The following is a 25,149-nucleotide window of genomic DNA, read 5'->3' on the forward strand; positions in this document are numbered from 1 at the left end:
AATATGTATAAAAAGCCTTCGGTCAGAATTCAGATGTCTGCACTTCCTTCTTAGCTAGAAAGCTGGAACTTTCTATTCAAATGTTTCTGCTATAAGGTGTGGTATAGCCCAGCTTCATTAGGACACACAATAACCGTGCTTGTTCCCTGCAAGGAAGTCTGTTAACTTTTTGGCTTGCCTGGGCCACATTGAGTGAAGAGGAATTGTCTTGGGCCAATGTTTTGTTTGTTTCTGAATGAGTGGTGTGCATTCAAGGCCAGGCCTGGTTGCTCTGAATGAAAGAGACACTGCCATGATGGCACAGCAAGGCGTAGGGCGGGCTGCAGGGCAGGCTGGGCTGGACTGCATGCAGTCCAGGGGCCAAAGGTTGGACATGCCTGGAGTTCAAGAGGTAAACATCAAACTCAGTACTGAGACAGAGAATTAGAAATCAAAGTGAATTAAGTAAGGACTTCTAGATGAGAAAACAAAGTTAGCTCTGCTCTGTGTTACTTCCTTGTCCTTTCCTCCTTCTAAAGCTTTAAAAGTCTTCTCTGAAAATTTAAATAATCATTTTTTTTCAAATCCTAAAGGATTTGTTAACTTCAAGGTTGCTTAATTTGGCTAAAAAAGAGTGTACCTGTGGCAGGGGGCTATAATCAAGGTCAGAGAAATATTATAGAATCACAGAATCACGAGGTTGGAAAGGATCTACAAGATCACCACGCACTAGGTCAGCAGTCACCAGTGAAGTGGAGTCACTGGACCAACTTTTACTTCTCAGATTCTCGTGCACCTCCACTAACATCAATGAGCTAAATCTGCTTTGGGGCAAGCTACAGTTCATCTTCATTTAAGTTAAAAGGGCTGAGTAGCCATCAAAGCAGTTAAGACTTATTGCAAAAATTCAGTTTACTTCCTGAAACAATGGCAAATGCCTATTAGTCATTTCTATGCTTATTGTACCTTTCCTTTTGCCTTCTAACAAAGGAAAAAAAAAAATCAAAACAAGCTTTGCCTGATGTCCATTTGACATATACTGATAAAACAGACAATGAGACACAGTAAGATCAGTAAGCAGCAAATAACATGCCACCGCAGTCCTTTTCATAGATAAGCAGCTCCAGACCGCTGAAGATGTCTGAAGATGTTGGATTAGTCAGGCTGGCCTTACTAGATTTTCTTTTCATGAAGGAAGTAAAAATAACTACTGAGAAAAGAACAGTGACCAGTGTGGAATGAAAAAACAGATTGCAAAGGTTGGGCATCCATTTAGAAAATATCCTTCATCAGAACAGCTCTTTAGCATATTCACAGAATCACAGAATCACAGAATCACAGAATCACTAAGGTTGGAAAAGACCTATAAGATCATCCAGTCCAACCATCCACCTGTCACCAATGGTTCTCATTAAACCATATCCCTCAACACAACATCCAAACGTTCTTTGAACACCTCCAGGGTCGGTGACTCCACCACCTCCCTGGGCAGCCCATTCCAGTGCCTGACCACCCTTTCAGAGAAGTAGTATTTCCTAATATCCAGCCTGAATCTTCCCTGGCGAAGCTTGAAGCCATTCCCTCTAGTCCTATCACCAGTTACACGAGAGAAGAGGCCGACCCCCAGCTCGCTACAACCTCCCTTCAGGTAGTTATAGAGAGCAATAAGGTCTCCCCTGAGCCTCCTCTTCTCCAGACTGAACAATCCCAGCTCCCTCAGCCGCTCCTCATAAGGCCTGTGCTCCAGACCCCTCACCAGCTTTGTTGCCCTTCTTATTAACTAGGAACATGTGTTTACAGTCCTGCTAATAGAGCTGGACACACATTTCCAAGCTTTCCCAATTTATTATTGAAATTCCTTTCTTACATTATGGGGTCATAAAGGTCATGGAAGGAAAGAAAGCAGCTTGGGCTTGCAACCATCAGTTTTACTTGGTTATAAAGTTTAGACTGGTGCCAACCAAGTAACTTGCTAATCTGGGTACTGCTGACTCCTTTCTGCTAAAAAAAAAAAGACCAAGCATAGTAGATTTCCATTCAGAATAGTACATATTTTACATGGGAACTAAAGCTCATTAATGAAGTAATCAGCATGCACTGCTATGTTGTTATCTCAATGGATTTTTAACAAAGTCTAAATCACGTCAAGCAATTATATAATATTGCACAGAAACAGAATTTCAGTATTACTTACTTCTGAGCTATGATACTTGGATTAACCGTCACAAGATTTGTTTTATTGCCAACATCTTTGCTAATGCTTCCCATTGTTGGAGGGAGGTTACACCTGAAATTGAGAAACATTTATTTAAGCAGATGCTTCATAGTATTTATTTGCAAATTCCTCTGTTGTGCAATGACACTTTCATGCACCTCCCAGGAACCCGTAAGTACTTTACAAATATTAAATAAGGCTTACAGCACTAGCATTTTTGGTAAAAAAAAAAATAATAATCTACTGTACAGATGGTTAAAATAGGGCACAGAGAGCTCATTTTCATAAACCATCTCACAAATCAGAGGCACTGTTAAAATCCTGTCAGGAGACAGTCTATGAATGCCCTATGTTAGCTGCCTGAAAATACTGCACCTCTTGCCTAAACCATGCATTTAATCTGCAAAGTTTTCTATCATTTCCTGTCTAAAAAGACTGATTGATGCCAATCCCTCCGTTGGTACAGCAACGCTGATGGCTGTTTCACGACATAACAGCAGAACTTGCTCAACTGCAGAAAGAATGGTTTTGGTTATAAGGTAAAGGAGGTATTCTTTTGAAGTCACACATTTAGGTTTAGCATGTTAGTATACAGAATTCTCACGTATTAAAATCAGTTATCTAATTGGAAAAATTTTTTAAAATTATTTGAAAAGCCCATATATTACCTAAAGTCAGGAAAAGAAACAGAGTCAACAAGACCATATGATTGGTCAGTGTTGAGAGAAGTATTTTGGTTAGTGTTTACAGAAACAACAATCTCTCACTTGCACTGAAAGAATGGGCCAAATTTTGCTCCAAACTTGCCTTTTTTTCAACATTCTACAGAGGGAAGAAACAGGATGAGTCTCTGAACAACTCGATCTAACCATAGATGTCATAGGAAGGCTTAAGTTGGAAGAGACTGAAAATGTCATCCAGTTCCAACCCTCTGCTGTGGACAGGATTGTCATCCACCAGATGAGGCTGTCCAGGGCTCCATCCAGGCTGGCCTTGAGTGCCTACAGGGATGGGGCATCCACAACTCCAAGCAGCCATGCCAGTGCCTCAGCAACCTCCCAGTAAAAAAATTCCACATAATATCTAACCTAAATCTCTCTTGTTTTAGTTTAAAGTAATTTCCCCTTGTCCTCTCACTATCAGACCACATATAAAGGAGGTCTCTCTCCTATTTTTTAGTTCCCCTCAGTTTCCAGAAGACCACAATGAGGTCCCCCAGAGCCTTCTCCAATCTAAACAAGCCCAGTTCCCTCAACCTTTCATCATAGGAGAGGTGCTACAGCCCTCTAATCATCTTCACAGCCTCCTCTGGACCCAGTGCAACAGCTCCACGCCCTTCTTGTGTTAGGGACTCCAGGCCTGGAGGCAGATGGGGTCCGACAAGGGGCAGAGTAAAGGAGGACAATCCTCTCCCTCTCCTTGCCGGCCATCCCTCTTATGATGCAGCCCAGGATACAGTTGGCCTTCTGGGCTGCCAGCACACACTGTTGGCTCACATCAAGCTTTTCATCCACCAGAACCCCCAAGTCTTTCTCCACAGGGCTGGTCTCAACGAGTTCTCCCAGTCTGCATGCATATCTGGGATTGCCTTGGCGCAAGTGCAACACCCTGTAGTTGGCCTTGTTGAACCTTGCTAGGTTCCCAGCCTGGGCCCACTTCGCAAGCCTTTCCAGGTTCCTCTGAATGGCATCCCTTCCTCCTGTTCTGTCAACTGCACCACTCAGCTTGGTGTCATCAGCAAACTTACTGAGAATGCACTGGATCCCACTGCATGTTGATCATATCTGTTCAATGCAAAGCAGTTGGACTAGATGATGTTTAAAGATCACAGACCCCTTCCAACTCAAACGATGCTATGATTCCATGAAATATTATTTAAATCTGATGCTCCCAGATGGTAAGACAAATTCTGGGGCAGTTAAGTAACTGCATTAGTGACCCAACCCGTGACTAGATAAACCCATTGGCAAAAGTAAACACAGTATTTAACAACAGACTTGTTTTAATTCCAGAGACTTTTTTTTTTTTTTACTATCTTCTCCTTAACAAAAAAAAAAAATTCTCTTAAGAGTGTTGATTGAAAAGAATTATCACTTTCTCAGATAATCAAGTTTTACACTACTGACACAGTATCCTTGTAATTTTGGATTATATATCTATCCATAAAATCCCTTTTTTACTAAGAAAACAGAGTCCTTAAATCTATAAAGCTGGAGGAGTACTCTTTGAGAGGTAGATCTTCATTGCTACAAACTGGCATTGGCAAGCTTGCTAAGCTTGTAGAAATGTCCAACAGCCTTCAGAAAGATGAAGCAGCTCTTACCTAAACACAAAATCAGAACGATCTATTTCAGCTCCACAGCTGGAATTTTTCAGAATGCCTCCATTTCCAACCACAGCACAGTTCTTGAAGGGATAAACTGAAAGAGGAGAGGACTGCAAACAAATAAAAAGACAGTGGATGCTTAATAAATTTTTTGATTGTTTCTTTGTGCCTTCAGTCATTTATCCTTGCAGCTCTAATCTCGTAAATCCCAGTGAAAGCATTCACCATTTAGCAGACTGCATTGCCAGGCACAGACGGCCAAAAGCCAAAAATAGTCACCAACAGACTAGAAACCGCTACTTCCGTCTTGGGTATTTTGATGGTACAGTGTCAGACCGTTAAAACAGGATGAATATAATTGACATTTGTGTAATGAAAAAAACGTAGTACTGGATTGAGTCTGTGAAAAGCTAAGGAACTAGCTCCTACTGAAGATAGCTTAAATTCTCCCATTTTCCTTTTCAATTAAACACACTGGGAGTTGTCACGTTGTCATCGTCTGTGTCAGCTAATAAAAGGTAACCTTGCAAATGCTTATTATTTTGTAATAAGTTGTTGGTGTTTTTTTTTTTTAATACTAGGTTGCTGTCTTGCCCTGGGGAACCTGAATGAGACCTTAGTGGATCCACTTGTGAATGAGAACAGATCACAACTTAGTAAATTCATGTAAATTGTTGATTATTTCAGTTGATATTAATTTAGTTGGTTATTATCGCACGGTCCCAGAAACTCCTCATACATCTCATTCACTCCTCCCTGCTATGGGAGCACAGACATTCAACAGAGAAGGCCAGCAACAGGGCTACTTAACTGCAGAAACTGAATCTACATGTAAAAGTGAGTCAAAACTTGCTTACATGAAGCATTATCCCTCCTCACATTCTCATCAATTTGCTCAAAAAAAAAGCATAAGGGGGAACTGTTATCAACAAGGTAAAAAGAGCAGGGAAAATGGCAGATGTCATGTTGCCTGGCAACGTATCATTAACCATATTCAAGTATCCTGTTTAATTCTGAAGACAGTAGAAAAACACAGAGGACAGAACTGTGGCTAACCTAGCAAACATACGTTAAGAAATATTACACTTTTTCTTTCATTTGGAACCTCTGTCACCTCCTCCATTTCTTTAGTGATTCACAGCAGCATAAGAAAGCACTAGGCTCATCACACAAATCAGAATTAGAGAGGACATTCTGTCTTTGAATTCCCAGAACAGTTTCTCTGTGCTGAGACACAGGCCCATGGGGAGGAAGAGAGATTTTCTCCATACTGTTGAAGTAGAGTTGCAACTTCCTCCATTGTTTTTTCCATTATCATTCCAGAACATTGCTGTAAGTGCGCTGACATATGATGACGGTGTGCTCCACACAAATTTCTCTCACAGATTGCCAGCACCTGACATCATCTGGATCTTGAGATAACTTATCATTGTCTAGGTCTATATTATACATCATCTCCAGCACAGCTAATTCCCTCAAGTACTACATATGTTTCTCCACAGTGGTCCATTTGCCTGGGAAATGGACCATGTTTTCCTTAGGGTGAAGGTTTGAGTCCCTTATCCAATTGCTTTGTTAAGGGCTCCTTCCCTAGAAAAGGATCCCAGTTGTCTGGCATTTATGCCCATTAAAACCAGGCTACTGGGCCCATTATTCCACATTGGAGCAGCCAAGTGACAATATGATCTCCTGGATGATGGCTGAGGTCTTTTCGCATGTCTCGCAGTTCACCCACAACTAGGGGTCAGACTGTTTTTGTCCCCTTTATGAATGCTGATTCTTTCTCCTCCTGTCCTTGTGATAGCTCTACTTCATTTTCTTCCATCCTTGTTTTCGTTTCTTTCCCTACTAAATGAGTTGGCTTTTGTAGCCATTTATTTGCCTTTTATACAGAGGCAACTGGTAGTGGCACAGGTTGGTTCTCTAGTAGAACTACAAGGCCTGTTGCAGGGGACAGAGCAATAGCTGGGCCTGTTCAAATCCAGATATCTCTTTCCCTTTGGGGTGCTGTAAAGCACTGAACAGGTCTCAGTAAAAATGGACCAGGTCCCAGCACACTGCAGTGATTTTTGTCTCTCCAGGATTGCCAAGGCAACAGCATACCTCTTCCAAATTCGTCAGGATTCCGCAGTTGTTCAGGGGTGAAATTCCAAAACGCTGTGGGTGCCCACTGCTTTAGGTACCCACCCATATCAACCCCAACTCTCTGCCACTCATAACTTTCCAGCTTTGGGGCAGACCTCTGGAGGATTTTCATAAATAGTTGTTTAACCTTAAACAAATCCTGAAGTATGTTAAGTAGGCATAGCATTAGATGCATACTGATTTGAACATTACCACTTGTCTCCACCATAGCCTGGCTCCCTGAGGAGACCAAGTAAAGAGTGAAATTATTAATAGTTTCCAAGATATGGTTTCCAAAGTATGAAGATTACTGAAATATCAAATACAAATATCAGATTAGTTTCACAACCAGTGTTACAGAAAAAGGATAACCTTAGTCCAGCCCCCAGAGATGGCAAACAGGGATCATATATAGCAAGTAATATGGTTTCATGAAAAAACTCTGACAGATCTCCAAAAATAATAAAAAAAATAACATTCTGACCAGCAACTATTAAATTACTGTCATGCTTGTTACAATTTTGTTTTAACAAGCTCTCATCAGATCTGTTGTCATCTCAACCCTTCAGGCTTCACATTGGTTGCCAAAGGCTGTTGAAATTGAATCCAGCAAATAGCTCAACACCACATAGTCATTTGTTCATTCCTCACCAGGTAGAATGAGGACTAGAAACAGCTAGGGGGTAGAGATAAAAATTATTCAGAAAAACAGAAAAAAAACCAAAAATACAACAATAACTAAATATACATATATACAATTACCCACCAATGCTCCACTACCAACATTTGCCAACCAACACACAGCCAACCCGCAAGCAGCAACCACCCCCAAAGCCAGCTCTGCACTCATGCTATGGAATAACCCCAGACCAAATTCTGGCCACCTCTTCTGGTTCTGTCCCACCCCTCTCTGCTTCACCATAAAGGCAGTGGCTCTTCCCCACCGAGTGGCCGGGCTCAGCCCTCTTAGCATTCAGAAACAACCAAAGCAGCAGTGCAGTATTAACAGTGTCAGCTGAAACCAGGACACCTTTGTCTGGTTTTTAGATCTTATATCTTTGCTAACAGACCCTAGCTACAAAATCTAATTCCTTTGCTCACTCTGTGTTTCTGGCTGCAAAGACTTCATCTCACCATCAGATTTATCTGCAAAACAGCCTCCACAAGTGACAAACCTTAGCCTTCAGGAGAAATAGCATGGGAATACCAGGAATATGAAATATAGCTCAAAACTGAAAGGTATTTAAAAGATGGGAATGAAAAAAAAGGCAACCTTCCTCAATTCTTCAGCCCTGAATTCAGCTGACTGCCACAACAGGCAGCAGCTTGGATTCTATAGTAACTCTACCTACAACCAGATCTACAATGTGCTGGTCATGCCTTTACCACTGGCAAAGAAAGGCAAAAAAAGAAGTCTCACAAAGTGAAAGAGGAAAAGCATACAGGGCGAAGGGGCTCTTCTAGAGAAATAAAAGAAAGCAGCTCTATTACTATTCCAAAGTATATATAATACTGTAATTATAATAACAGGCAAGGATACAGTTCTTACCACAGGCAGCATTCTAAAAATGTCTTCTGTAATGAGGATGGTCTTTTTACTGTCCACTTCATAACTCATGTTACTTCCCAGTGGGGTGTTGTTTTGAGAAGCAATAAAATTGTGAACTGCATTACAGCAGGAAGCTAACTCTGACCTGAAAAAAAACAAACCAAACCTGCTCAAAGACAGGCAAATAAACAGAAATGAGGTAGTAGAGAGCTAGATGAATGAAAACCACTTCTATCTAACTAAGCACCAGAAGTCTGTATGAGCCCTCTATAGGAATATCATTTCCCTTCACTTGCAAGCTCAATTTCACAGCAAATATTCAGAAACTAATCAATGCAAGAGAACCTTCTTTTGAATGGCAATTATTTAAAGCTGTAATTCCTGTAAGCTAAGTGTATTTCACAACATGGTTTCTAACATCATTTGAATAAAGGACAAAGTATTTCAAACGACAAATGTCTGTAGATTACTAAAGACCAGAGAAAATCTTTATTTTCCCAACAGTTCCTCAGGTGTTGTCTGCATTGGGTATTTGCAATCATCAATTCATAAGAGCTGTTGGACTGAAGACAAAAAAAGATCGTGAAATTTCATAGTGAGGAGATTTTCAGAAAAAAAAGAACCTACAAAATACCTGCAATATACCAGTAAAATTTAAAGGATTCAGTCATAAACAGTGAGGGGATATTTTATCTATGCTTACTTATGCAATCCTTTATAATGGGCAAGAAATTACCTTACAGTACTGCACTGAGGGCTCTAGAACAGTGGATTTCTCCAAGCTCCTGACAATCTGAGTCAATAACACCAAAGTGCAACAAGGCATATTAAGAGTTACTGCAATCTTTTAGAAAAGAGCAATTAAATATATCTGAAACAGAACGTGGTGAAGGGATATGCCACACTGACGAGCCCTTGAACTCCTCATAAATGTAGTATGTCATGTATGTCTGAGACAATGAAATGCAAGGTTGAACCTGAAACCAGGGCTGAATATGTAGGAAGTGTAATAGATTTTTCTAACAAAACATTTGGAAAAAGTCAACCATAAAAACATAACAAAATCTAATCCAAAATTAGTTTTCTCTTATAGGAATTCTTCAATCTTTAGGGAAGTATGACATCTGCAAAGCAATTAACAGATGTATTCTTAAATCACACAATGATCTTGGAGTTCTATGTTTTTTCATATGCACTGGAATGGAAGATTTCAGAGAGCACAGTTATCGATCTGTTTAGTGTTAGGAAAGCTATTGATTATGTGGTGGCGTGAGCTTATGTAAGCATAAATTGACCTTGCAGAGTATTACATTTGTGTTTGGACTATGTTTTGTTGCAGTACACAGATTAAGCAATGTTAAGCAATACTGTCACAAGTTTGTGTAACATACTAAAAATTGTTCCTTTCAAGTAAGAGTGGGATCTCATAACCTTCAAGAATGTTTCACACCCTTGTTAGAGGAGATAATAAAGCGGGAAAATGTTAATAGATTTTGAGTGAAATAAAAAGCAGGAGGGTAAATTACAGGACTAGGAAAATGGGTTGAATTCAACTATTTCTTTCACAATCTAGGGTTCTTTTAAGTGGTTTTTGTTTGTTTGTTTGTTTTAGTAAAAACTTACAAATATATTGGTAGGGTTCAAATATTGTGCTGGCTAAATTGTGGTGTAACATCTGGATTTTTAAAACCCATTTTATACCCAAGAGTTTCCCTTTCTCTTCATTTTCAGTAAGGAGGAAGGGCAGAGCCTACAGCTATCACAGCGTGAGACTGCTTGTGAAGAACTGTTGTATCACTCTGCCAGGCTTCAAGCTATGCAAGATAGCCCAGAAACACAATGCCCAGAGGCTCTTCAAAACACAGCATCTGCTCAGCCCTTCTTCACACTGACCCTCCCTTTCTCCCTCCTATTTTGAAGGCTTTTTTAGCTATTTGCTAGCTTCCAGCAAAAACATGAGTTGCAACTATTTGGAAGAACTGCAGATTATTTGTCAACTTAGGAGTACAGCCCAAATTAGAATAAATCAAGCTTAGAAGTCTGTAAAGCAAAGGGATGTGGAGGTATAAAAAACAGTTACAGCTTGCACCCAATTGGACTCTAATTTGTTGCACTAATGAAACATTTCTTTTAAGTGGAAAACCTTTGAAGAATACTAATATAATAATTAATATTCAAGTTACCTAGGGAACCTGAGACTCTACGGACTGCAGTTAGGAGAGCCTTTGCAGAGGAAGCCACCCAACACAGCTTTTTGTCTGGAGCTTTAAGAACAGCGCTTCCAGGCAGCTGTGAGATTTTCTCTATTAGTCTCCCTTTCTCATGCTAAGTCATTATCAGCCTTTTCCTCATTATTAATTGTTACGATTATTACAGAAACACCGAGAGTCTTCAGCCTCCAAAGAATTAGCAAAGATTTCAATCGACACAGAACAAGTGATTGTAAGAAACTGACGAAAGAAAGAGCTAAGGAGATGAAAGGAATCACAATGAGAAGTACTGGATATAGTACTTAGTGAACAAATGGGTGGTTGTAAGTCCATTAAACCATAATTCATTTCTGCAACTGTTCAGCACAGTTTTCTTCTTCTTCTTCCATCAGCAGTGTTAAAATCAATCATATCACAACTTCCAAATAAGAGGACTGCTATCTTCTCTGAGGTACAGACAGCCCAGCCGTGCTCCAGAACAGTTTTAGAAGTCCTTAAACATTTTTGTTGGAGTCTCTATCATTCACCTTACAAGTCCTGTTGCCTTCAAGCCTATAAAAATATATATGTATGTTAACAGGATAGGATATTTACTGAAAAGCAATGGTTAGCCCCATCAGAACTCTGAAATCACACACAAAACCCTATAATGCATTCAGTTTAGAAAACAACGATCTCTCTGCTGTTACTGAACCAAATTTTCAGATTGTAAAGCTGAAATATTCATAACCAGGCATTATGCAACAATTGATAGGATATACACCTAAACAGGTGTGGCACAGAGAGAACTATTGACCATTTAGAGAAGAAAATTCATTGATAACGGAGTTGCTTGGAGCTTTGGAAAAGATAACATGATAGGGAAAAAATGGAGAGGGACACTGCATAAGTATTAAAAAATGCAAAACATTGTTCTAAGTCAGGCATGTCCAACCCTTGGGCCACGGGCTGCATGCGGCCCATCACTCAGCAATGACCACACATTGGTGTGTGATTGCACTGGGCTGAAAGCAGGACAAGGGGAGGGAACAGCACAGTGCTAACTCGAGTTATGGCAAATCACTGCATGCATACTGATAGAACAGCTAAACATTCCTGTGAATAGTGAAAAATATGCAGCCATGCTTTTTGTTTTGATAAATAATTTGTGATTAGGTTTCAAGACTGCCAAAAAAATCATAAATTACATGTGACTTTTCAAATTGAATGTATAGAATTGGAGTCAGATATTCAACTCAAACTTTTGATCATGTCCCTTTACTAGAATTTTATAACTCTTCTCTTAACAGAGAAAGATATCCTTCATGTCACAGTCACACCTTATTCATGTCATTGCTTTCCAGCAGTATTTGCAAACAACTATTTTCAAGGGTGAAGCACAGAAAGAGTAAAATTTTATCAAGTCACTGACAAACACCTTGAGAACTCACTGAGAATGGCAATCACTGTCATAAAAACAGCCTGATGCATCAGTTTACAAAAACAAGGTCAAACATCCCACTAGTCTTATGTTCTTGTTGCTGTCTTTTTTATGTTTTAATAAAAAAAATTAAAAGAATAATTTTTGCTACTTACATACATTAGCTATATTACATATTTTGTATGCAGCCCAAGCCAATTTCTCTTCACTCAAAGTGGCCCAAGCAAGCCAAAAGGTTAACCACCCATGTTCTAAATAGTAGGTGTTCAACAAACATCTGTGCAAATGAATGCTTGTTTGCAAAACGAGCATGTCACTCCTGTTATATAGCATTTGCTCATTATCCAAGCCAGCAATGCTTACACAGTCATATCTATTTGTGGATCTTCAGTCGTACTCAGTCAGGAATTGAAAGACCACATAGAATAGATAACCAAACACAAAGTAAGAATGGCAATTATTTAAAGCCTGATGCTAAGGGTATTTCACACCATGGTTTTAATATCACTTGAATAAAGGACAAAGTGTTTCAAGCAACAGATGTCAGTAGATTGCTAATAATGGAAGAAAACTTTTTTTCCCCAATACCTTGTTTTAGTTGTCACCACGCTTGGATATCTGTAATTAGGCAATTTAGATATGTTCTCTATGTGTCAGTAGCATGTATATAAATGCTAAAGAATTTTCCTAAATCACTTAGTAGGATGCCAATTATACCAGTAAGCTAACAGCATTGCTAGGTATATATAAATACACCACCTTTTCTAGCATCTATTGTTAGGTTAGATAGGAGCTCCTTAACAGCAGGTGACAATTTTATGGGGCACTCTGAATCTTAACTGGATTTTGGAAACAATAAACCATGTGTTCCCATGGGCTTCTCTGAGGGCAACCCAAATCTAGCAGTACTGATATCAGCATTACAGATACTGAATTAACTGTAGGTCAGAGAGCCAAGAGAGGCTGGACAAAATCCACCACAGAAGAGAGGTATTAAAGAGGAAATCATGGTTTGTACTTGCCTTATGACTCTTTTTCACTTTCAGAAATGCATGGGTAAATACACACAGTTGCCAAGAACCACTGAGCACTGCCAGACAGCAATACAGTCCAGTGCATGTGAGCACATATGCTGGAGCAGCTTATTAGACAAATCTGGAAAGAGAGAAAGACAGCTCTCTGACAACAAAAGGAAAGAGTTTGCACAGCTGCATGGCAGAGCTGAGCTAGGCAAGGGAGGGTCAACCTAGAATCCTGCACTCTGCTTTTTGTATAATGCCACAGCACAAACAGTGACTTCTGCAAAGTCGGGCTCTCAGATGCATCCTTTCTGCCAATAAATAAAGGCAAGTATTTCCTTCCTGAATTGCACTTCTAGTTCATATTCTGTTTTGTGTTTTTTTTGTTGTTGCCTTTTTTGTTGTTGTTTTTTGGCTTGGATCAGCTGGAAGTTCTGTTTACAAGGAGAAATGATGTGTACTCGTTGGCAAACAACACTGTCTTCTAGGAACACAAGAGTTTCTGCATTGGATCACATATTCATTCACCCCACTACTACTGTGATAGTAGCCAATAGCAAAAGCTGCAAAGGAAAACACAAGAAATCTGCTTCGAGAAATTCACTACCCCTGGGAAGCTTCTTTTGAACCTTATAAATTAGAGGTTAGTTCATGCCCTGGAGCATAAAACATTAAGTCCCTTATAAATATTCACATCTCTTCTTTAAAATCTCAGCATAATACCAAAACGTTCCGCAATTGACACCATGCCTGAGAAGCATGCAAGTGTTCACTCCATTTAACAGATGGGCAAACAGGGAAAGGAGTCAAGCAGCTTCTCTGTAGTCTAGTCAGCAGGCAGATTTCTGGTGGCACTGCAGATGAATAATGTGACAGGCAGCTTTACACTCTCCTCCTGAAGGTGGCTAGCTGTATTACCCAATTCCTGCTGCACAGCCCCTTTGAGATTAATTTCCTCTTCTGCAAAATGTGTGTGTTTATCTACCCACTTAATGAGATTTTTAGAATTGAGTAATATTTATATTATACAATTATTATGCATTACCGATACTAGACAAAGTTAGAAAAAGGACGAGATGCACTGCCAAGGGATTATTAAATCATTAATTTCACTGCATTTCTAGAAACTCTGTTCCCCATAGAGCTCCGTCAATGCATCATTTCTCAGCTAGAGAGTCCTTTTAAAGCCAGTTCCAGGCTCTTGTGCTTAAGTCTGATAAACACATCTGGGAGTGCAGTAAGCATGGAGTGTATACTGATTTAGTCAGTAAACTTTATACTGAATTTCCTTTATTTTTTTTTCTTCTTTAAAAGCTCGTATTGACCAACTGCTGGGGGACTGGAAGCCTTGGAAGTCTCCAGTATGATCTGGGAGTGAGGACAATTGTAAAGCTTTAATATCCTGTTTCCAGAAAATGAGTCAGAGAGAACAACAACAAAAAAAAGGATTTATGCAAAAGTACACATCTTTTGAATGATAATCATCAGCAACACCTGAAACATCGAAGTACCAGTCCTTCTTGGTCATATTGACAGAACATTTGAATGATGTCAAAGCAGGTCAAATTTCACAGAGATTGTCTTCAGTACTCCAACACAGTATAAGTTATAATATATAAACTGGTAAGTATTCTAATAAGTTTAGATGCAAAATAGCTTTGAAACCCTAACAGCAGAGCCTTTGAACATCAAAGGAGAAACAGAGTTTGTCCACCTTGTGCTGAACCATGAGTTGCAAAAAAACACTTTTCAGTTGGTGTTAGAGCTAAATTCAAATTAGCAAGCTCACCTTAGTGTAAATACAGTCCATTTTCTAGATGGCTTAGTGCACCCACAGTTTGCTCTTACGTACAATTCCAGTCCAATTACTGGTTGTATAAGCCACCTTGGCCACTTATGACCCGAACTCCTTGCCAGAAGGCAGAAAAGACACCAAAAGAAATAGTAAGCATCTTGAACTAAAAGTCCAGCAGTTTTATATAAGGTTTTAGACAGGAAGTGTCATGTTCCATTCTCATAGGCATAGAAGATGTAGAAGTTGCCTCAGCAGAAGGGAGATTGTGGCAGCAAAAAATGAGAAAGAAGCTAAGCTGGAAGAGGGAGTGGTTGCTCTGACATTGACTCATGTATAGACAAAGCAGCAAATTGCTCTTAAGTGGTAGCTGGTCCATTCAGAAGAAAGAGAAGTTAAAAAAGAATAAACAGGAAAACAAAAACCCTAACTTTAGCAGACAAAAGTCATTTCACTTCTTGTCAACTCTGTACAAAACACCTGGCTATTCTGACACATTACAGACTGCTTCAGCAGCTCTTCATCATGCTCTGATATCTCTGTGCTCAGCTGAAGCCTGTCTCAGTTAACTGAAAGTTTCATAAACCTTAACTCTGTGTAATATACCACTGATACACAGCAAAGACAGCAAATTATGGTACATGAAAAGCTTTACTTGAGCCCCTCCCTGCCAACAAGCTACTTCTTCCAGCAGCATCACAAGCTGAGCATGTAGGTTTTGTTTTCAATGCTAGTCGGTTCCAAAGACTTGGAAGGTAGGAGAGTTTACTCATTTTTAATGATCTTGACAGAATCTTAACTCTAATCCATGTGATAATGTAATTCAAGAGAGTATTTCCCCGGAGAAAATAGAGTTGGCACAGGAAAGCTGTTCTCTTAACACAGCATGATGCATTTCCAAATGAGCGGGGAAGCTTTTCATAGATCACTGTCCCTACTGAGCAAGTACTTATGTGGCGCCCTGAACAAGGACAGATTTAGTCATGTGCTTACATGCACGAGGACCATAACATGCACAGCCAAACCAATGAGTGCTTAGGGCACTTTCGCAGTAGAAGCAATAGTCATGGGGTAAGAAACACGCTGCTTCGTTACACAGTCTTTCAAAAAGTGCAAGTTCAGATGGATAACATCACATTCATTCTCTTTAATACCTTAGGATTTGAGTCAGCAATATTTTTAATCCACTCTAGATAAGTTAGTTAACTATTCATTATAGTAGAGACAAGTGAAATTCCTTTATTTTTGTAGATCTTTTATCTTACTCCATTTGCACAGCTCAATTCAAATAAAGAAGAGCCCTAGCATCAAAAGAATAGTAGAAATTTATAACTGCAAATGCAGTCTGAAAGCAGTACCAAATTATCTTTTTAAAATGGAAGATCTAAATATATTACCTGTTAGACTAATCCAGGGTAAACAGTTTTCCAAATGAGGCAATTAAAATTACCTGAATTCTGCTGATTCTTCCGGTCTCCTCATCCAGGTGCAGTTCTGCAGTTTTTTGACTATGTGAAGATAATAATCTTCCGGATACCTAGAACAGGCAACGACATCAAACATTAGAATATATATGTATGTATATTTAGAAACAGTCTCTAAAACATTCAAATGATGCATGTATTAATAATAATGCGCACGATGCATATATAATAGTTTACTTTTAGAACTCCATGACCTATTTTATTCCTGTAATTTGTAACAGTACTGTCCCTGTTTAATTAGCATGACCTATTAAACATCATTTCATAAACATGTGATGTCTAACAAAATTTTCACACGCTTTCAAGTGGTGCTGTTTCAAACTTTAGCATTCAGCCACACATATCTTGAAGGTTTAGACCCCTCAAATATTATCTCTCCTGCAAAAGCCCAAAACACAAAACCTGTTTCTTGTATTTGTTGTTTTTAACTTCAAAAAATGTTTTGACATGCGGTTTTTGCAAATAAAGACTAAAGTTACAATTTTCTCTCTCACCTCATACAGTCCCCAAAGCTCAATTCAGTCATCTTACGCTGCAAACCAATATTTGCAGATATAAGTTTTCCTTCAAACTATATCTTAAAAACAATCTGTTTTACCCTACTGAGCACCAGCAGGGTACATGTAACCAAAGAGTTTTCTGCTTTATTAACGGATCAAGAGATTTACATTTGTCCACATGTGAAATACTGCAGATCATGCAAGCCAAAAGAATGGAGACACTTTCTCCCTGTTAGGTTCAGTGTTAACAGTTCCCCCATTTGTCCTTGATTCCCACTACAGCTTTTTTAAAAACAACAGCTCCAATTTAAAGGGAGGATTGGGTGGATGGAAATAAGAGACAGTGTGGATGTAGCTGCTCGAAGTTCTACTGCAGTCATGTTTCCAATAAACATCTGCCTTGTAGGATTTCAGCACAAACAGCTTAGTGCTGGCCCCAAACCAAATGATCATGACCTTACCTAAACTGAAACTCAGAAGAGTATATTTTGAACTACCTCAACAAAAAAGGCTGGGAAGGCACGAAATCTCACTTGTTTTTAAATGAAGTGAGAACTGATAGAAAGGAAAACCAAAAGGTAACAGTGAATTGCAGCAGAAAGGCATTCAGCACTTTGAAAGCTTTCTTCTATTTCAGTATTCAGCATGTTTAGTACCACAGCTTTATGGTAAATGTTTGAGAAAACAGATCCCTTTTTACTGTTTGTTTTTTTGCTCCATAAAGCTCTTGTTACTGCTGAAGTTAACTGGTTTGTCTATCCTACAGTAAAATCACTTTCCATTTCCACATAGAAACAGAAATTTTTCACAAAAATTCTGCATTAGAATTGGTCTTTGGCTCAAAGTTGTACCTGTGACAATTTTCACTCTATGCACAAACACAGGAAGCATTTATATTCATTACCAGACATAGAAAACTCTTACAGAAACCACATCACTGTGAACAAACTAATTTTTCTGAGCCCTTGTACCACTGAAGGCAGCAGAAAGGAATGGGCCAAACTGGGAGCAGAGTACAACTGGCTTCACTGTATCTGCAGCTGCTCTGACCCAGTGCAGCGTGTCCTTTCTCCTTCTAGCTCAGCTACACATCTGTTCTTCTCCTCATGACATGGCCCTGTTTTATCAGCTTTTGAACTACTTAAATGCCTTCACAGGTCACTTAATTCACTACCATGGCAAAAAAAAAAAAAAAAAAAAAAAAAAAAAATCCAGAATTTGTTTAAACAAACAAACAAAATATATATATATACACACACACACACATATATATATAAATAAAGCACACACCATACATATTTTTGGTGTGTTTCACTGTATCAGGAAAAATTCCATAAAACTCCACAGGCAGAATAAAGAGGTGATGAGAGTGGAGAAACTGGGAACAAGACCTCCCCATTTGGGTAACTACCTGCTTGTAGCCTTGCAGATGCAGCCAGGGAAATGGAACCACTTTCTTACTGAAGCACCTACCTAAATGGGCTCCTATCTGTGGAGTCAGACAAGTGCCAGCAGCACAGGACAGGCAGCAAATGCTGCAGGGGAAGGAGGGATAGAAGCACAGGAGTACGTCAGCCTAATGTTGAATCACCCATCATTTACTCCTTAAGGCTAAACAATAAATGTTAGATGCTGGGATTTAGGGAGGGGAAAAAAAAAGGTAACAGGATATGGAAAGTTATTTATACTATCATTATCTAGGAGAAAAAAAATATAGAAAAAAAGCAAATTCTAGCCTAAAGATACTGATAAGATGAATATCAGAGTCAGAAATGAAAAGTTACCAGAAAGATATAGCACTGACTGACAAGTTATTAGCAAGTTGCACAGAAACATTTGGTGAGAAGAAAAATAAAAGTGTCTTGCACACTGCTGGTATTAAGGCTCTTCAAAAAGCATAGGCACTCACTGTCAGAAGCTGAGGGCCTTCTAGTACATGTACCATAAGCTGTGTACCTGCATCTATGGCAACACCACATGTTAGAATGCAAGAACACTGCTGCCCTTCCACTGCTATTTTACCATTTTCTCCTCTGAAGGAGCCTCAGAGACTCACTCCAATGGAATCAGTCCAGAAGGGCCATCAGGACATCATTCCACAGCTCTGCTGTAACCTAGACAATCCTCTTCTCCACTGTTTCATTTTAAAGAGCTGGAACAATGCATATATTTCCAGTGGTACCCAGGAGCTAACAATACATATCCATTGATGCTAAAATAACTTCATTACTAAGATAAAAAAAAAAACTCAGGTAAATTGAGCTATAACAATATGTGGACAAGACAGCGTTGAGAATAGGAAAAGAAACATGTTTGGTCCTGTTTTTGCCTGCCACCTCCATCCTAAACATTAAAATAATTTGCTGCTGTAGGAAACTGACTTATACTGCATGAGCCTCGGTGGCAAATAACCCCTGGACGGTTTTATGCCTATGGTAATTGTCAGGTATGCACTGACTGTCAACGTTAACTGCAGTCAGTAAAGTGCAATTATTATGCATAGTTAAGGCACTGATGAGTATCTTCTAATTTCTGGCAGATAACTAAAGGACAACAACATAACAGGGACAGCAGTGGTGAGATAGTAGGGAGACAATAAGTAAAACGTCAGAACAGAGAAGGATGCAGCCCGACTGGTTATTGCTGGAACTATACTTCAAAGAAAGCTACTTGAATTAGAAGGAAAATTGAGCAGCAAATATGAAAAAGGGAGATCTTCCTCCTCGGTGGCTTATGTTCAAGGAAGAAACACATAAAAACAGGAGAAGGAAAAGCCAGAGAAACGGAGGCTCTCCTGTGCTTTTGGACACTTCAATACTACAAAAACAACTATCAGTTTTTAAAGCCCTCAGGAGACCATACATAGAGCTCACTCTAGAATAAAAATGAAAAGGTGCCAAAAGAACTCAGCATTTCAGTCCCTTTATCACCACCAGCACAAACCTGTTATATTTAAATAGCATTTTTTACTATCAAATCATCTGACAAGATTACAACTAGTAAGTTTTTCTGGTTCTGGCCAATTTAAGAGGCCAGAGCGTCCAGAATGTCCCTTAATGTAAAGTATTATACACGGTAAATACACCGTGCCTGTGGTCACACATTGAAAAAGCAGCGAAGATCCCAACAGCTCCTCTCAGTGAGGGGCAGTGAGCTGCAATATTCACAGCACAAAGCAATCCTTTGCTCCTTCATTCCAAATATCAATTTCTTTTCCCACCTACCCAGTTCATCTTCCGCCTCATTTAATAGCTCAGCTCCTTTTTCACTAGCCATAAAATAAAGGTCTGACACTTTCTTGTTTCTCCTCCGAGCAGCTTCGGAATGTTCCGGATGTGAAAAGCAAGTCTGCATTCCTGCAACCTCTACAACTTTATAATACACAGGATAAATAACAGCATTTAACTGCCATAGCTGGATTTTGGAGGCAACATAATGACTGCTTGTCTTTCTCTTAGTATTAAACATACACTCCAGCTATACCCTTTGACCTCTGTTTCAGCTCTTACTTGAAGTGCAACACTAGCATGGTGGCCTATCATCTTTCAAAAGTTAAAAATTCAATGATAGTGTTGCTGATAAGAAGGAATAGTGGTGGGAGGAGACATTTATAGAGGAGAAAAAAAAATGAAACAGTAAAGATAGAAGCTGGGAATAGAGTGACTTAACTGATGAAAGATCTTAGAATGTAATGAGAAAGTGAGGAGAAGCTTTAAAATCACTATTTAAAAGTTCTTTAACGTTAAGGATATTTTGGCTTCTACAGTCCTTTGAATGGAGAAAAGCATGTAAATATTTTTAGCAGAGTTTTAGTTTCTCATTCCATTCCTCTTCTCTTCATAAATGGAGTAAAAAATAGCTTCCAATTTTAAAAATACCATAGTACTTAATTTTAAGGTGGCACTTAAGTATAGTGGTTAAGTGGTCCTAACAGGATGCTCTTCTTACTTACAACGTTATATATATTGCTGCATCCATACAGGCAAGACGTTACATGTCAGAAGCAATGGGCTGCTTGTACAACTTCTGCTTTACTAAGTGGGAGAAAATTGAGCAGAGCCACTAGCAAATACTTTTTTTCCACGTCAGGAAAAGGCAGAACAGCAAGTGGAAAACAGAAATGGATTCGGGGTGGAGAATTTTTGATACATCTAAAATTGAATAATTAGTTTCCTGTGAAGTAGTTATTGCAGTAATGAGTCCAATTACTCAGTAAGTTTTTATACTACATTTCTATATTTACTCTAGTGAACACAAAGAAAAGAACCATTAACTAATGTTGCTTGTAGCAGGAGTGTTTGCCAGTCAGGAAGAGGACACTTAAGGCTAAAATTATATCTCACAAATTCTGGTCTACATTTTTTGTAAATATCTCGGAATAAAATGTTGCTAACTGGGAATGAGAAATCTTGTTGACTTATGATTTTTATTTCTTTAAATCTAAACTAGAATAAATCTAACAGATGTGAAAGAAAAAATGCAAGCAAACATTGGTTGAACAACTTCAATTTGTTCTCATGCAGTTCCACATTACTATAATTAAGAATTATGTAAAAGAAACATACAACCTGTTAGTCTTTTATTTAAAACAAACAAAGCAGAAAGCATAGCAAGAACCTACCTTTTCTTCTTGATCGATGATGACAAAATGTTGTCCTGAATTGCCTTACATTTTGCATCCAGCTCAAACTGGTAAATTCCATCTTTATTAGCAGTTGTTCTGTTAAAAAGATGGAATGGGAAAAAAAAAGCAACATACTTTTAAAAAGAATATATTCTGGCAGAGCTGCTGCATTTTCTTTGCTGTGACAATAAGATGAATAACTGGTGATTTAGCTGAGAGCATTTCCAAAGGCATTTTATTCACTTCTACTGTGAAGCTCTTGTAAAGGGAGGCTGTGCTGCTAGTGACTACAGTGTATATGATTCTTTCAGGAAACTCTGTTTTATAGAATGAATTGTATTTTCTGCTTTACATGATAATTAGAAAAATGTAATTAAAAAATAAATGAAACAGGAAGCCTCTTAAACATTACAAAGATTTTAAAAATATTCATATTTGAAATATTCTAGCAGATGTGATTTCCTAATGCTGTTGTTGAACTGCGATACTCAAAACCAATATAATATACATAGGAAACACCTCTGGGGAGGTTGATCTTTTTACTTGGACTTAAATTAATTGACTTGAGATTAATACTTACTCCCTTGTTTATTCTTTATTTACACAGAGAGAATAAATGTTTGTAAAAGGAACCAATGCATATGCCAGACAGTGACCTTTAACTCCCGTTGCCTCATTTTCACCAAAATCCTGCATGGTCCTCGTGCTCTGGCAGTCCTGGTAGAAGATTGAGCTATAAATTAGCAAATGACTGAAATACCAAGCTTTTACTCAGTTCACCAAGTATCTAGGTTTAATCTCGTATAATCACCTTGTTCTTCCATCAAACATCTATTGAGCGTATTGCCACTTACCATGAACTTCTTTCCTCCATCACTTCTACTTTCATTGTTCCTCACCACCTCCACACCACATCTGCCTCACTACTTACAGAGCACTTGGATACTGTGGCCTGTTTCCCAAACCTGAACTAGAAATGCAGGAGACACAGATGCTCTCATTCACGCCTGAGTGTGAGCTGCAGCACCAAACAGAGCCCGTTCCTAGAAGCACAAGGGTCTTCCTGCTTCATACACAACACAGTCTGCTTCTGCATCATCATTCTTTAACTAACAAGGATCAAAACTCATTGCCTTCACCTCCTAGAACACTGAGACTACATATCTACAAGATTTCTGACGAGCAGCTCTTACTTGGGAAAGATGCCATTTCAAGTCACAGAACGATTGAGGCTGACAGGGCCCTCTGGGCCCACGGAGCCCAGCCCTTGCTGCAGCAGGGCCGCCCAGATCAGGTGCCCACGCCATGCCCAGGTGGCTTCTGAAGATCTCCAAAGGAGACCCCACACACAGCCCCTGGGCACCTGTGCCAGTGCTCTGGCACCCACACAGCACAGACTGCTCCTGGGGCTCAGGGGGAATTTGAGTTCCAGCTCACGACCACTGCCTTTTGTTACACCATTGGGCATCTCTAGAAAGAGCCTGGCTTCATCTTATGTACACCCTCCTTGTAGGCATTCATACACATTGATGAGTTCCTCCTGTACACACTCTTCATAAACAATTAAGATCTTAAACAATTCAAATGGGAAGCAATCTGAAGAAGAAAGAGCAGAATAAATATTTGTTTATTCTGGTACTAAACTGTCTGGCATTTTCATAGCTATGACAAGGGAGGAAACATAATAAAACACCTTTTCTTCTCATTCCATTGCCCATAATTTTCCATAAACACGGGGCAACTCAGCCATGAAGCAAAGCTGCAGAGAGAGATCAGCTCTCAGCATCTTTCCACCACCAAGGAGCTCTTCCCAGCACATCCAGTGCCCCTAGGGAATGATGCAGTCTGCACTCCCTTGTTGAGGGGAAGGTAAGAACACAATGTAAACCCCTGTCCTTTCTATTCTACAGAGGCTGTAACAGACAGTAACAGCTGGCACTACCTGCTGAGAGGTCCACTGCTGATTTCGCATCCAGCTTTCTTATCTAATTATTTCTCAACAACTGACATACAAATGTGAAGGCAGAAGGCTCTCAAAGCACGCAGTTCAGAGGGTCAGGTGCACAGCTCCACAGACCTGACACAGTAAGTGACAGCAGATGTCCTGCTTACAACCCAGGTACATGGGTTTACTGCAGCTTGGCCCAAGTGTTTCTGTGCAGACAGAAGCAGCAGGTGGACCAGTTCCCAAACAACTTCAGTTAGTATAAATCATGTTTCCTCTGCCATGCTTCTAAATAAGCTGAAAACAACATTTCTGAAGGCACAGTTTAAACAAAATGGCTATAAGCAAAGCTTAGCTGTACAAAAAGTCTCTTAAAGAAAAAAAAGAATGATTATTATAATAAATCAAGTGCATGTTACTGATGTAAATGGTCTTTTAAGGCAGCTGAGGAATTGAGACACCAGATGCTGGCTGGACAAGTGGCCACAGCCCTCCTGGGCCACAGCTGGGCAGAGGAGAGACCTCCAGCACAGAGTGCTGGGCAGGCAGAAGCTGGCTGGCAGCTGCACCCAGACCACTGCTGGGGCACCTGCAGGCACAGCTGGAGGACGACCAGCCTGCCACAAGCAAGATTCTGCTCTGCGCAGGGACTCACTATAAGATCCTTACAGCTTCCTGGTAATTTATGTCCTGAGGTCAGCGGAGGTGGTGAATAACATTCTCTCAACCAAATAAAAGCTTTAATCAACAGACTTCTAACATTTTAAATTCATGGCATTGTGATCAACTGAAGTGAGTTGTCTTGTTTATTTCACGTGTAATCGTTTTTTATGCATGCATTTATAAGACTTGAAAAATTCAAGAAGGAAAAAGTCAGATAAAAAAGAATGAGCAAAATAAATTACAGTTCCTTTTATTTTTTTTTTCATTAAATCAGTTTTAAAACTGTCAGTGGGAGGAAAAGCAACAAGGAGCTTTCCCTTTCCCCAACCCATACAAAGATTGGTGAAAATGGCTCCAACATGATTTTTCACCCAAATTCTTTATCCATACAATGCAGGCAGAAGACAAATCACCAAAATACTTCTTCTGTGTATTCTTCCCTATAAAATTTACTCGAGAGTCTTTATACAGTGCAGAAAGATACATAAATAAAATTATTTTTATAAGACACACCAAACAATGACTTCTTCCAGTAAAGGTGAAATTTCTGAGTGCCTATTTCATCATTAGAGTGGCTTCTGCTTCACATGAGTGGAAAATTTTTGCATTCAAACATAAAGGGATGTGCAAGTGGCATTCCAGACTTCTCCTGCATTATTCATAGCGGAGTTATGCAGACATCAGACTCAGATTAGATTTCTCATCATTTTGGACAGTCATGCTAGGCAACATTTATCACTAAATGAATTTATCTAGATGATGACAGTCTCAGTACAACACTGAGAACTGCACTACAACTTCTTCAGTGCAATGAGATAACGTGCTCGTGGGTTGGTGACATGCAGCTCATTTTGCAAACTCTTCAACTAAATGAGAACTCAAAGTGAAAACCACATTACATTCTGTTGGCTTAAACAAGCAAGACAAAATGGCCATTTCTGCTAAAATTCCCTTAGATTGCTAGATGTTCTCAAAGCCAACTTTATTGACCCAAATATGGAAGGCTTTTTTTTTTTTTTTTTTTTTTTAAATCACATACTAACAGCTTGAGAGCCACATCCTTCCTATGACAATTCTAGGTACTCAGAAAGTACACCATCTGTACTTCAATACAGCCACAGTACGTTAAGATCATATGCCATATTTATCAGCATGTTGTTATTCTATATTTTACTCACAGTAAGACAACATACAACATTTCCTTAAGCCGCAAAAACCTGCAAGACATGGATTGCACCCACTTCCATGCTGTAACAGACTTCAGATGGAGCCTAGGTCCTGAGAGTCACTTGACACAAA

General features: G+C 39.3%; 1 protein-coding gene across 4 annotated transcripts in view; it reads right to left on the reverse strand.

Annotated features, from left to right (window-relative positions):
• ST8SIA6 (ST8 alpha-N-acetyl-neuraminide alpha-2,8-sialyltransferase 6) overlaps nucleotides 1-25,149 on the reverse strand; it is a 45,305-nt gene that overhangs the window by 14,015 nt on the left and 6,141 nt on the right. For all 4 annotated transcript variants that reach the window (XR_016467812.1, XM_090142882.1, XM_031614505.2 and 1 more), the window contains exons 3-7: nucleotides 21,240-21,338; nucleotides 16,085-16,171; nucleotides 8,194-8,338; nucleotides 4,518-4,630; nucleotides 2,174-2,266 (exon numbers count right to left, since the gene is read on the reverse strand). Coding sequence is in view for 3 of the 4 variants with exons in the window: in XM_090142882.1 (XP_089999008.1) it covers nucleotides 2,174-2,266; nucleotides 4,518-4,630; nucleotides 8,194-8,338; nucleotides 16,085-16,171; nucleotides 21,240-21,338 (537 nt within the window). In the remaining variant the exon portion in view is untranslated. The remainder of the gene's footprint in view (nucleotides 1-2,173; nucleotides 2,267-4,517; nucleotides 4,631-8,193; nucleotides 8,339-16,084; nucleotides 16,172-21,239; nucleotides 21,339-25,149) is intronic.

Source organism: Phasianus colchicus, chromosome 6 (assembly GCF_987193195.1).
Source record: "Phasianus colchicus chromosome 6, bPhaCol1.hap1.1, whole genome shotgun sequence".
NCBI lineage: Eukaryota > Metazoa > Chordata > Aves > Galliformes > Phasianidae > Phasianus > Phasianus colchicus.